Here is a 12889-nt window from a genome sequence, read left to right on the forward strand (position 1 = left end):
TTCAGCTGTGAAGCCATCTGGACCTGGGCTTTTGTTTGCTGGAAGATTTTTTATTACAGTTTCAATTTCCGTGCTTGTGATGGGTCTGTTAAGATTTTCTATTTCTTCCTGGTCGAGTTTTGGAAAGTTGTACTTTTCTAAGAATTTGTCCATTTCTTCCTCGTTGTCCATTTTATTGGCATATAATTGTTGATAGTAGTCTCTTATGATCCTTTGTATTTCTGTGTTGTGTGTTGTGATCTCTCCATTTTCATTTCTAATTTTATTGATTTGATTTTTCTCCCTTTGTTTCTTGATGAGTCTGGCTAATGGTTTGTCAATTTTATTTATCCTTTCATATGGTTTTTATCTTTCAATTTGTTAATGTGATGTGTCACATTGATTGATTTGCGAATATTGACAAACCCTGCATCCCTGGGATAAAGCCCACTTGGTCATGATGTTGATCTTTTTAATATGTTGTTGGATTCTGTTTGCTAGAATTTTGTTAAGGATGTTTGCATCCATGTTCATCAGTGATACTGACTTGAAGTTTTCTTTTTTCGTGGCATCTTTGTCAGGCTTTGGTATTAGGGTGATGGTGGCTTCATAGAATGAGTTTGGTAGTTTACCTTCCTCTGCAATTTTCTGTAAGAGTTTGAGTAGGATAGATGTTAGCTCATCTCTAAATTTTTGTCTACCTACCATCTTTATCTTTTATTCTCTATTGATCAGTGCAGATGAAGATTGTAAGAGCCTTTCTGATTTTCATTGTAGCCATATTGTCTCTTATGTATTTGGAGATGGGGAGCTTGCTGTTTTCCTGTTTTTTAATTCACTTTTAAACTTTAGATCACCGTAGTTTTAAGTACTATTTTAATTAATGTAAATTTTAGAGATTTTAATATTTGCATCACAGAGATATGTAAATATAGGAATTCCACAATACAGTCTCTTCTTTAGGGACTGTCTATATGTAAGCCATGAGAAGTGGCTTTGTGCAGTGGAAAGAAAATGGATTTTAGCATTCAGGAGATCTAAAGTTCTAAAGTCTTCTCCCACCTATAAGTACTTCTCTGTTTACCTTAGACATTTTCCATCTGTAAAATTATGTCTGCCAAGTTCCCCTTTAGCTTTAAAAATTTCATCCTAGAATCATGATAGTTTTTCCTTTATCTGTGTATATAAAGTTGGTCAGTCAGAAAAGCTATTGCTAACTTTCAGTTAATCTGATTGAAAGTTCAGGAAATACTTATTTAATTTTAAATGGATTTTTATTTTATATTAGATCTAAGTTAAGTCAGATTATTACTATTTGGCTAACTTTATTTAAAAATTTAGAGAACTTATAAATTTTTATAAAACTTATAAAACTTATAAATTTTAGAGAACTTATAAAATTTATAAGTTCTCTACATTAGTTTCATTGTATACTGTGATACTCTTGAGATCAGCACTGGGTAGAAAAGAACACACTATTTTAAATCCATTTGGGTTATATTGACCAAAGAAGATAATAAATGAAACAAGCAGTGTGAGTTTCTCTTTACTGTCAAGTGATTAAAGTACACTACTGCATCAAACACCAGTCCCAGAGTAGTGAGTCTGAATTTTTTTTTAAACATGTCCCACCTTTTGATCGATAACACACATACCCTATGGCAGGTATAGGGATGCCCTTTTGTGGAGGTCATTATATCCTTTATGTGTATCTTCGCTAGTCAAACATTTTATCAGCCTTTACTTTCTGTAATTTGTGTTATGGAAATAATAAACTTTTTTTTAAATACAGAGTGATTAAATAGGCATTTTCAAATATAAATTAGGAGCCACACCATCACTACCCCAAGTTGCAAATATTTAGACTAAAGAAAGGGAAGAAGGCCAAAAAAACATATATAAAGTTAAAGACCTTAGACATTTACAAACAGGTCAGTGGGTGAAACAGAGTTATATGAAAGTTAGAAGTCTGTTCTCTGATGAATTTATATGACCCCTTCCCTGTGTGCTATTAGTTCAGTCATATATTTTCTGGGCATTAGATTAATTAAAATTTAGTAACCAAAATAAAATCAAAAGGTAAAGTCTTCCTAATATGTTTCAAATTCTTTCCTATAAAAATTAATATTGTAATTTAGTCAAAACACAAACAGAGATGATAAATGTCTTGAAATAGTATCCAGTTACACAGTCTCCACTTCATGTGCCTCAACTACCTAGTCCTAAACGTCCTGCAATTCTGTTAGTTCTGTATTCCCTGCTCCACCACCACTATGGTAACTTATACAGCAACCATACTGCCTAGGTTAACTCAAATCTGTCATTCTTCTTCATATTAACTTCCAGTTAATAACTGGGGGAAGGCATGGTTGTCCACTCCAGTATTCTTGCCTAGAGAATCTCATGGACAAGAGGATCCTGGTGGGCTCTATAGTTCATAGGGTTGCAAAGAATCTGACACAACTGATGTGACTTAGCTTGCACACACAATAAGGAATTCAGCATGCTGGCACCCCCTAGTCTTTTAACACTTTTCCACTTAATTATACCAGGAAGAGCATATTCTCCCCAGCTTCATTCCTTCTATCTTTCCTCTTTCTGCTCTCCTTAGCTTCAGTTCAGTTTAGTTCAGTTGCTCAGTCGTGTCTGACTCTTGTGACTCCATGGACTTAAGGACGACAGGCCTCTGTGTCCATCACCAGTTCGGGGAGCTTTCTCAAACTAATGTCCATCAAGTTGGTGATGCCATCCAACCATCTCCTCCTCTGCCGTCCCCTTCTCCTCCTGCCTTCAATCTTTCCCAGCATCAGGGTCTTTTCCATTGAGTCAATTCTTCGAATCAGGTGGCCAAAGTATTGGAGTTTCAGCTTCAGTATCAGTCCTTCCAATGAATATTCAGGACTGATTTCCTTTAGAACTGACTGACTTGATCTCCTTGCAGTCCAAGGGACTCTCAAGAGTCCTCTCCAGCATGACAGTTCAAAAGCATAAATTCTTCGGCACTTAGCTTTCTTTATGGTCCAACTCTCACACCAACTCTCACATCCATACATGACTACTGGAAAAACCATAGCTTTTGACTATACAGACCTTTGTTGGCGAAGGAATGTCTCTGCTTTTTAAAATGCTCTCTAGGTTGGTCGTAGCTTTTCGTCCAAGGAGCAAGCATCTTTTAATTTCACAGCTGCAGTCACCGTCTGCAGTGATTTTGGAGCCCAAAAAAATAGTCTCTCACTGTTTGCACTGTTTCCGCATCTGTTTGCCATGAAGTAATGGGACCAAATGCTATGATCTTAGTTTTCTGAATGTTGAGTTTTAAGCCAACTTTTTTATTCTCCTCTTTCATTTTCATCAAGAGGCTCTTTAGTTCCTCTTTGCTTTCTGCCATAAGGGTGAGTGTTTTCTGTGTATCTAAGGTTATTGATATTTCTCCCAGCAATCTTGATTCCAGCATGTGCTTCATCCAGCCTGGCATTTTGTATGATGTACTCTGCATTTAAGTTAAATAAGCAGGGTGAATTATACACCCTTGAGGTACTCCTTTCCCAATTTGGAACCAGTCTGTTGTTCCATGTCCTATTCTAACTGTTGCTTCTTGACCTGTATACAGATTTATCAGGAGTCAGGTTAGGTTGTCTGGTATTACCATCTCTTGAAGAATTTTCCACCGATTGTTGTGAACCACACAGTCAAAGGCTTTGGCATAGTTAATAAAGCAGAAGTAGATGTTTTTTCTGGAGCTGTCTTGCTTTTTCAGTGATTCAACGGATGTTGGCAATTTGATCTCTGGTTCCTCTGCCTTTTCTAAATCTAGCTTGAACATCTGGAAGTTCACAGTTCATGTAGTGTTGAAGCCTGGCTTGGAGAATTTTGAGCATTACTTTGCTAGCGTGTGAGATGAGTGCAATTGTGCAATAGTTTGAACATTCTTTGGCATTGCCTTTCTTTGGGATTGGAATGAAAACTGACCTTTTCCAGTCCTGTGGCCACTGCTGAGTTTTCCAAATTTGCTGGCATATTGAGTGCAGCACTTTAACAGCATCATCTTCCTGGTGGCTCAGCTGGTTAAGAGTCTGCCTGCAATGCAGGAGACCTGGTTTCAATCCCTGGGTTGGGAAGATCCCTTGGAGAAGGGAACAGCTACCCTCTCCAGTATTCTGGCCTGTATAATTCCATGGACTGTATAGTCCATAGGGTAGCAAAGAGTTGGACATGACTGAGCGACTTTCCCTCTTTAGCTTAGGAAAAATTTATTTCCACAGTCACCATTTCATTTTTGAACCAAATAAAAGTTGAGATGTAGAAAAAGGAATGTTGTTAATACGCCTTGTTAAAGGGAAAAGTCTTCTCCATCTACCTATTTTCTATTTTTTATTGAAACAAAATCTTACCTCATTCCAAAAAGGATTTAGGGTGACTATCATCTGCCTTTTCATCTTCCTCAGATAGCTTTCCATAGGTTAAAAGTATTTTTTTGCTAAGTTTTATTGTTCATAGTCTAGTAGTTTTACTTTCATGGGTTAGAATGAGTGCTTTCCTTTGAGAAAAATAACTTGAGGTATAACTTGTTGTGAGTTGGGTCCTTTTAGAAAGCTTTTGACAAGATGTCTGTTCAGGTTAGTATATGAAATAAAAATTAACTTTTATTGAAATTTTTTCACATATAATAATAATTTGTTATGCTGCTAAGAAGACACAAATAAAGTTGGGAATTTTATGCACAGATTAGTATATGCTTTACTCTGCTGCTGCTAAGTCACTGGTTGTGTCCAACTCTGTGCGACCCCATAGGCAGCAGCCCACCAGGCTCCCCCGTCCCTGGGATTCTCCAAGCAAGAACACTGGAGTAGGTTGCCATTTCCTTCTCCAATGCATGAAAGTGAAAAGTGAAAGTGAAGTCGTTCAGTCATGTCCGAATCTTAGCAACCCCATGGACTGCAGCCTACCAGGCTCCTCTGTCCATGGGATTTTCCAGGCAAGAGTACTGGAGTGGGGTGCCATTGCCTTCTCCTATGCTTTACTCTAGGGAGTGGTTATTTTTCTGCCTTAATATTCTGCCTGTATACAAATGTGACTCAGAGTTCCTGTGGGATGAAAGCTAGTTTTATGCAGGTTGAATGTGATCTATAACATTTACTTGTATGTTTTTGTTATAAATGAAGTAAAATGAGTGGACTGTGTGGTATGTAAATTATATTTCAAAGCTGTTTACCAAATAAAAATTACAACATGGTTATATAACAGTAAATGATAATAGTGATAGTGGTGGTGATGTTGATAGATGTGGAGCAGTAGCTTACCTAAAGATATAACTTCTATAATCTTATTGTTCCTATGGTATGCAAATAATTTTATGGGTACGGTGAAATATATCTTTACTAGAGATTTTTATAACCTGTGTCAGACTGAATTTATGTGATACAGTTTTTAGGAGGTAGTGATATAGTTAGTTCTAGAACCTGGACTACACCAACAGGCAGATCTGGGTTTAAGTCAGAGAACCTTTAAACAAGTCATTTAATCTCGCTGACCCTTAGTTTCATCATTTGTTAAGTAAGACTAAAAATGCACACACCTTAGAAGGTTTTTGTAACTGCTCTTTCGTGTACACACTCATGCTCACTCAATCTCTCTCCCTGTCTCTTTCTCTCCATATATGAATGAAATACTTAGGATAATACTTAGCAAATGGCGGGGGGGGATGTCAAGTATTATCCCTTAGTATAGCATAAAAATAATGGAAATGGTGACCACTTGTTTGCCTTTCTGTGCTGAAAACATTTGTAAATAAAATAATTGTAAAATTTCCTAAGGAAGTTTGTTAAGAGGACTGCTTTTGGACATGATAACAATTTGAGTTTTTCTCTTTCTTTTTTTCCCCCAGCCTTTTGGAAAAATTAACAAAAATATTACAGAAATGAGCCATATAATTTACATAATTATATGAATGTATCTTTACATGCATTTTTGTGATTTATTGAATATTTATAATTGACCCAATTAAAAGCTTTAAAAAACTTTTTATGTCCTGGTTTGATTCAATGGGTTTTAGATTTCTCCTGTATAGTTGAAAATCTTTAAAGTATATCAAAGAAGATTTATTATAGGATATTTTTCTCCTTTCTGCAACCTTCTGAAGAAGAGATATGTACTTATTTGATGGGTATCAGCATTTTTTTTTTGTTTTTTACTCAGAAAATAAGTCTTGGTGTTGACTTTTAGATTAAATCTAAAGGATTTACTTTTCAAATTGTGTTTTTAGGGCAAATGGTATCATCGGAGGCAAGCTGTAAAAGAATTGCATAGTACATTGATACGTCTTTTAAATGAATTGCTGCCATGGGAACCAAAGTTAATGAAAGCTTTTCACAGAAACAGGTAAATCAAGCTTTATTATCTGTTTCACTTAGTTTAACACTCATACTTTATGATTATGGAAGATGTCCTGGAATTAGTAGTATCCCATTGATTTGTAGTTCAGATATTTTTGAGCCTGTGTGCAAGGCACTTCCTAAGTCCTGACAAGGTAATGTTAATTAAACAAAACCCCTACTATGTGGTTTGTATTTTTTTTCCTCCAGTTTTTTTCATTGTGGTAAAATGCACAAATAAAATTTACCATCTTAACTAGTTTTAAGTGTATGGTTCAGTGGTATATTTAATACCAGTTTTTTTAACATTCATAATGTTGTGTTTCTCTTAGCCCATCCATCTCCAGAACTCTTCATCTTGTGAAACTGAAACTCTGTACCTTCCTTCCCCCATCCCCTAGCAACCACCATTGTACTTTCTATGTCTATGATTTTGACTACTCTAAGTTCAGTTCAGTTCAGTTCAGTCACTCAGTCGTGTCCGACTCTTTGCGACCTCATGAATTGCAGCACGCCAGGCTTCCCTGTCCATCACCAACTCCTGGAGTACACTCAAACTCACGTCCATCGAGTCGGTGATGCCATCCAATCATCTCATCTTCTGTCGTCCCCTTCTCTTCCTACCCCCAACCCCTCCCAGCAGCAGAGTCTTTTCCAATGAGTCAACTCTTCGCATGAGGTGGCCAAAGTACTGGAGTTTTTCAGCTTTAGCATCATTCCTTCCAAAGAAATCCCAGGGCTGATCTCCTTCAGAATGGACTGGTTGGATCTCCTTGCAGTCCAAGGGACTCTCAAGAGTCTTCTCCAGCACCACAGTTCAAAAGCATCAATTCTTCGGCACTCAGCTTTCTTCACAGTCCAACTCTCACATCCATACATGACTACTGGAAAAACCATAGCCTTGACTAGGTGGACCTTTGTTGGCAAAGTAATGTCTCTGCTTTTGAATATGCTATCTAGGTTGGTCATAACTTTCCTTCCAAGGAGTAAGCATCTTTTAATTTCATGGCTGTAATCACCATTTGCAGTGATTTTGGAGCCCAAAAAAATCAAGTCTGACACTGTTTTCACTGTTTGCCCATCTATTTGCCATGAAGTGATGGGACCAGATGCCATGATCTTCGTTTTCTGCATGTTGAGCTTTAAGTCAATTTAAACTTCACTCTCCTCGTTCACTCGCATCAAGAGGCTTTTTAATTCCTCTTCACTTTCTGCCATTAGGGTGGTGTCATCTGCAGGTATGACCCAAATCAAATCCCTTATGATTATACAGTGGAAGTGAGAAATAGATTTAAGGGACTAGATCTGATAGAGTGCCTGATGAACTATGGACGGAGGTTCATGACATTGTACAGGAGACAGGGATCAAGACCATCCCTGTGGAAAAGAAATACAAAAAAGCAAAATGGCTGTCTGGGGAGGCCTTAAAAATAGCTATGAAAAGAAGAGAAGCGAAAAGCAAAGGAGAAAAGGAAAGATATAAACATCTGAATGCAGAGTTCCAAAGAATAGCAAGAAGAGGTAAGAAAGCCTTCCTCAGCGATCAATGCAAAGAAATAGAGGAAAACAACAGAATGGGAAAAACTAGAGATCTCTTCAAGAAAATTAGAGATACCAAGGGAACATTTCATGCAAAGATGGGCTCGATAAAGGACAGAAATGGTATGGACCTAACAGAAGCAGAAGATATTAAGAAGAGATGGCAAGAATACACAGAAGAAACTGTAGAAAAAAGATATTCACAACCAAGATAATCATGGTGGTGTGATCACTGACCTAGAGCCAGACATCCTGAAATGTGAAGTCAAGTGGGCCTTAGCATCACTCTAAGTACATCATATAATATAAAATATTTGTCTTTTTGTGACTGTCTTTATTTCACTTATCATAGTGTTTTCAAGGTTCATCTGTGTTGTAGAGTTTACTTCCTTTTAAAGACTGAATTAAAAAAAAAAAAAAGACTCATTTGAAAAGACCCTGATGCTGGGAAAGATTGAAGGCGGGAGGAGAAGGGGACAAAAGAGGATGAGATGGTTGGATGGCATCACCAACTCAATGGACATGAGTTTGAGTAAACTCCAGGAGTTGGTAATAGACAGAGATGCCTGGCAAGCTGTAGACCATGGGGTCGCAAATAGTTGGACACGACTGAACAACTGAACTGAATATTGCATTTTATGCATATACCACATTTTACTTATTCATTCATCTGTAATGGGCATTTGGGAGGCTTTTCATGTTTTAGTTATTATGAATAATGCTGCTGTGAACATGGGTGTACAAATATCTAAGACCATGCTTTCAAATGTTGGGGATGTATACCTAGAAGTGGACTATGGTAATTCTACTTTTAATTTCTTTCTAAATGAAACAAAGATGAATATTTTAAATGATAGAAGGCGCATTTCACAAAGAAGATAGACATCATAAACCTGATTTTTTGAGGAACTATCATGTTGTTTTCTATAGTGTCTGTACAATTCTACATTCCCATCATAAATGTACAAGAGTTCCAGTTTCTCCACATCCTCACCAGCATTTGTTATTTTCTTTTTTTAATAGCCATCCTAATGAGTATAATGTGGTATATATCACTGTAGTTTGGATTTCTACTTCCCTAATAATTAGTGAAGTTGAGTACATTTTTTAAGTGCTTATTGGCAATTTATGTGTCTTTGGAGACATGTCTAGAGATTTTATTGTTGTTGATTGAATCTCCTTACTAGTTATTTATATTCAGACAAACTCAAATGCCAGATACGATAAGTGCTGTGAAGAAAAATGAAGCTGGTTAAAGGGAATAAGATATACTTATTTTGCATATAAATTACAATATGTAAAATAGATAGGCAGTGGAAAATTGCTGCATGACGTGGGGAACTCAAATCAGGTGCTCTGTGACAACTAGAGGGGTGGGATGAGGTGACAACTAGAAGGAGGGACGTTCACGAGGGAAGGAACTTACGTACACCTATGGCTGGTTCATGTTAATGTAAGGCAGAAGCCAACACAGTGTTGTAAAGCAATTATCCTATAATTAAAATGTTTGACATGTATTTTATTCAAGTATAGTTGATTTACAATGTTGTGTTGATTTCTGCTACACAGCAAAGTGACTCATCTATATACTGTATTCTTTTTCATCTTTTTCGTAATGGTTTATCACAGGATATTGAATATAGTTCACTGTGCTATACAGAAAAAAAAAAAAAAAAAAGGAAATGCTTGCTTTGGACTTCCCTGGTGGTCCAGTGGTTAAAAATCCATCTGTCAATGCAGGGGACACAGGTTTGATCCCTGGTCCAGGAAGATTTCACTTGCTTTGGAGCAATGAAGCCCATGGGCCACAATTATTGAAGCCACCACATTCTAGGGCCCATGTGTTGCAAGCACTGAAGCCTGCACACCCTAGAGCCCATGCTTCTCAACAAGAGAAGCCACTGCAATGAGAAGCCCGTGCATCACAAGTAGAGAGAAGCCCCCACTCACCACAACTAGAGAAAGCCCAGGCGTGGCAACAAAATCCCAACACAGCCAAAAATAAATAAATACTTTTTAAAAAAGAAAGAAATGCTTGGTTTAGATGGGATAATGATTGCTCTTTTTATAGGATATTGGGTAAAGTTTCCTTGATGAGTTGGTATTTGAAGAGACCTGAAGGAAATAGGGAAGAGAACCATGTGGATATCTAAGATGCAGAAACTCTAAGGTTGAAAGCATGTTTGACATTTGTAGGAAATGCAAAGGGATGAGCATAAGGAGAGCTGAGTGAATGAGAAGGAAAGTGGTAAGAGTTGAGAGTCAGAGAAATACAGAGAAAGGTAGCCAGATCATGTCTTTTCCAGTGAGTCAGCTCTTCACATCAGGTGGCCAAAGTATTGGACCTTCAGCAGAAGCAGGGCATCAGAGGATGAGATGGTTAAATAGCATCACCAACTCAGTGGACATGAATTTGAGCAAACTCTGGGAGATAGTGGAGGACAGAGGAGCCTGGCATGCTACAGTCCATGGGTAGCGAAGAGTCGGAAATAATGACTGAACACCAACACAGCCAGACCAGATAGGAATTTAAGGAGTTTGGCTTTTACTCTGAGACAAAAAGCCTTTGAAGGGTTTTAAACAGGAATTACATGATCTGACTTTTTTTAAAGTACTCCCTTCTGCCTACTTGGTTGAGATTAGAGTGGCACAAAGATACAGGCAGGAAATCAGTTACACTTAGCAGTAGTCCAGGTGAAAAATGATAGTGGCTTGGACGACAATAGTAGCAATGCAAACAGCAAAGAGTGGTTGAATTCTGGATATATCTTGAAAGTAGGATTGGTAGAATTTCCTTAAGACTTGCATATGGAGTATCAGAAAAAAATGAGAAAAAGGTGGTGCCAATATTTTTATCTAAACAGCTAGAGTAATGAAATTGCCATTAGTTGAGATAGAGGAAACAAAGAATTTTGGGGAGGGGATGGATTGAGGAGTTAGGATTTCAACATGTTAAGTTTGATATCCCTTTCAGCCATCTAATTGGAGATACTGAATAAGCAGTTTAGTATATGAGTCGCAATTCAAGGGAGTAAGCCAGACTAAAGATATAAATTTGGGGGTTGTCAGGATATAGATGATACTTACGCTATGAGATAATAGAAATCACCTAGTGTATGAGCACAGTTAAGAGACTGAACCCTGGGACATTCCAGCATTTAGATGTGGTGGAGATGGTAGGACTCAGCAGAAGATACTGAGGAGGAGTATTCAGCAAGATGGAGCATAACCAAGAGAAATAGTGATGTTTTAGAAACAGGTTAAAAAAAAGGTTTCAAAAAGGAAACTGCTCATGATGAACTGAGGAAAATGAGGGTAAAAGTCTTAGTCTTTTGAAGAGAATGAGGGATGAGGAATTGGGAGTTTTTCTATAAAAGTAGAGCAGAGAAATAGGGCAGTACCTGGAAGGACAAGTTGCAGTCAAGAGAGTGCTTTAGTTTTTGTTTTTGTCCTTGTTTGTTTTTCTTCCTGGGAGAAATAACATGTTTGTATACTGGTGGAAATGATCAAATAGAGAGGCAGAAATGGATCAGACAATGGAAGGTACTTTGGAGATTCTTGACTAGTTGAGGGAGGATGCATAAGTTGGAGGGGTTAGCTTAGAGAATATGAGGGGGTTAGATGGAGAATATGAGTACAGATGAAGGTCTTAAGTTGCAGACAAGGTGTGAGCATATGAAAATTCTTGTCTGATTGCTGCTTCCATTTTCTGTGAAATAAAGAGCAAAGTTTTTAGCCAAGGTGCGAAGAAGACTGAGAAGGGAGAAACTTTATACTACCCCCCTTTCAGTTCAGTTCAGTTCAGTTCAGTCCAGTCTCATGAATGGCAGCACACCAGGCCTCCCTGTCCATCACCAACTCCCGGAGTTCACTCAGACTCACATCCATCGAGTCAGTGATGCCATCCAGCCATCTCATCCTCTGTCGTCCCCTTCTCCTCCTGCCCCCAATCCCTCCCAGCATCAGAGTCTTTTCCAGTGAGTCAACTCTGCACATGAGGTGGCCAAAGTACTGGAGTTTCAGCTTCAGCATTATTCCCTCCAAAGAAATCCCTCCAAAACTCCTTCAGAATGGACTGGTTGGATCTCCTTGCAGTCCAAGGGACTCTCAAGAGTCTTCTCCAACACCACAGTTCAAAAGCATCAATTCATCGGCAATCAGCTTTCTTCACAGTCCAACTCTCATCCATACATGACAACAGGAAAAACGATAGCCTTGACTAGGCGGACCTTTGTTGGCAAAGTAATGTCTCTGCTTTTGAATATGCCTCTAGGTTGGACATAACTTTCCTTCCAAGGAGTAAGCGTCTTTTAATTTCCTGGCTGCAGTCACCATTTGCAGTGATTTTGGAGCCCAAAAAAATAAAGTCTGACACTGTTTCCACTGTTTCCCCATCTATTTCCCATGAAGTGATGGGACCGGATGCCAAAAGGAAATTAAATTTAGTTATCTTTTGATAATCCAGTCTATTATCTTATAGCTCTTATCTGCTCTGTAAAACCCTTAAGCAATCATTGAAACGTAAATAAATTGAAAGTAATTATTAACTAACATTTGTTAAATTTTTATGTGCCACACATAACTATGAGATAAGTATCTTTGTACACATAAGTAAACTGATGCTTAGAAAGTTTAAGGAACTTGTCTGAAGTCTTAAAACTGCTTAGTGACAGAGGTGAGATTTAAACTCCAGTATGCACAGATAGGGATTTGTAGCAAAAGTAAATTGGAGAAAGTATGTTCAGATTTTTTTAAACAAACAAAATAAACAAAGATTAAAGTAGAATAGAGAAACTCAACTGAAAGCAAATGAATAATAAAGGATTTTTAAAATACCATGCAATCACTTGGAAATGTTTCTGTTTCTTGTAGTCTCATAGAAACATAAGTACTATGTTTTTATTTGAAAAGGATCACTTTCCAGCTTTGTGAAAAATCACTTTCCAGCTTTGTTTCCCTATACTTAATTAAAAAAAAAAATTCTAGTGAGACCCAAGGTT

The 12889-nt window shown here is 37.6% G+C and overlaps 1 protein-coding gene across 5 annotated transcripts in view; it reads left to right on the forward strand.

Moving 5' to 3' along the window:
- KIAA2026 (KIAA2026 ortholog) overlaps window positions 1-12889 on the forward strand; it is a 116114-nt gene that overhangs the window by 97151 nt on the left and 6074 nt on the right. For all 5 annotated transcript variants that reach the window (XM_006080597.4, XM_006080598.4, XM_025279072.3 and 2 more), the window contains one exon: window positions 6242-6357. In XM_006080597.4, coding sequence (XP_006080659.3) covers window positions 6242-6357 — 116 coding nt within the window. The remainder of the gene's footprint in view (window positions 1-6241; window positions 6358-12889) is intronic.

The sequence above is a fragment of the Bubalus bubalis genome, chromosome 3, assembly GCF_019923935.1.
Source record: "Bubalus bubalis isolate 160015118507 breed Murrah chromosome 3, NDDB_SH_1, whole genome shotgun sequence".
Lineage (NCBI taxonomy): Eukaryota > Metazoa > Chordata > Mammalia > Artiodactyla > Bovidae > Bubalus > Bubalus bubalis.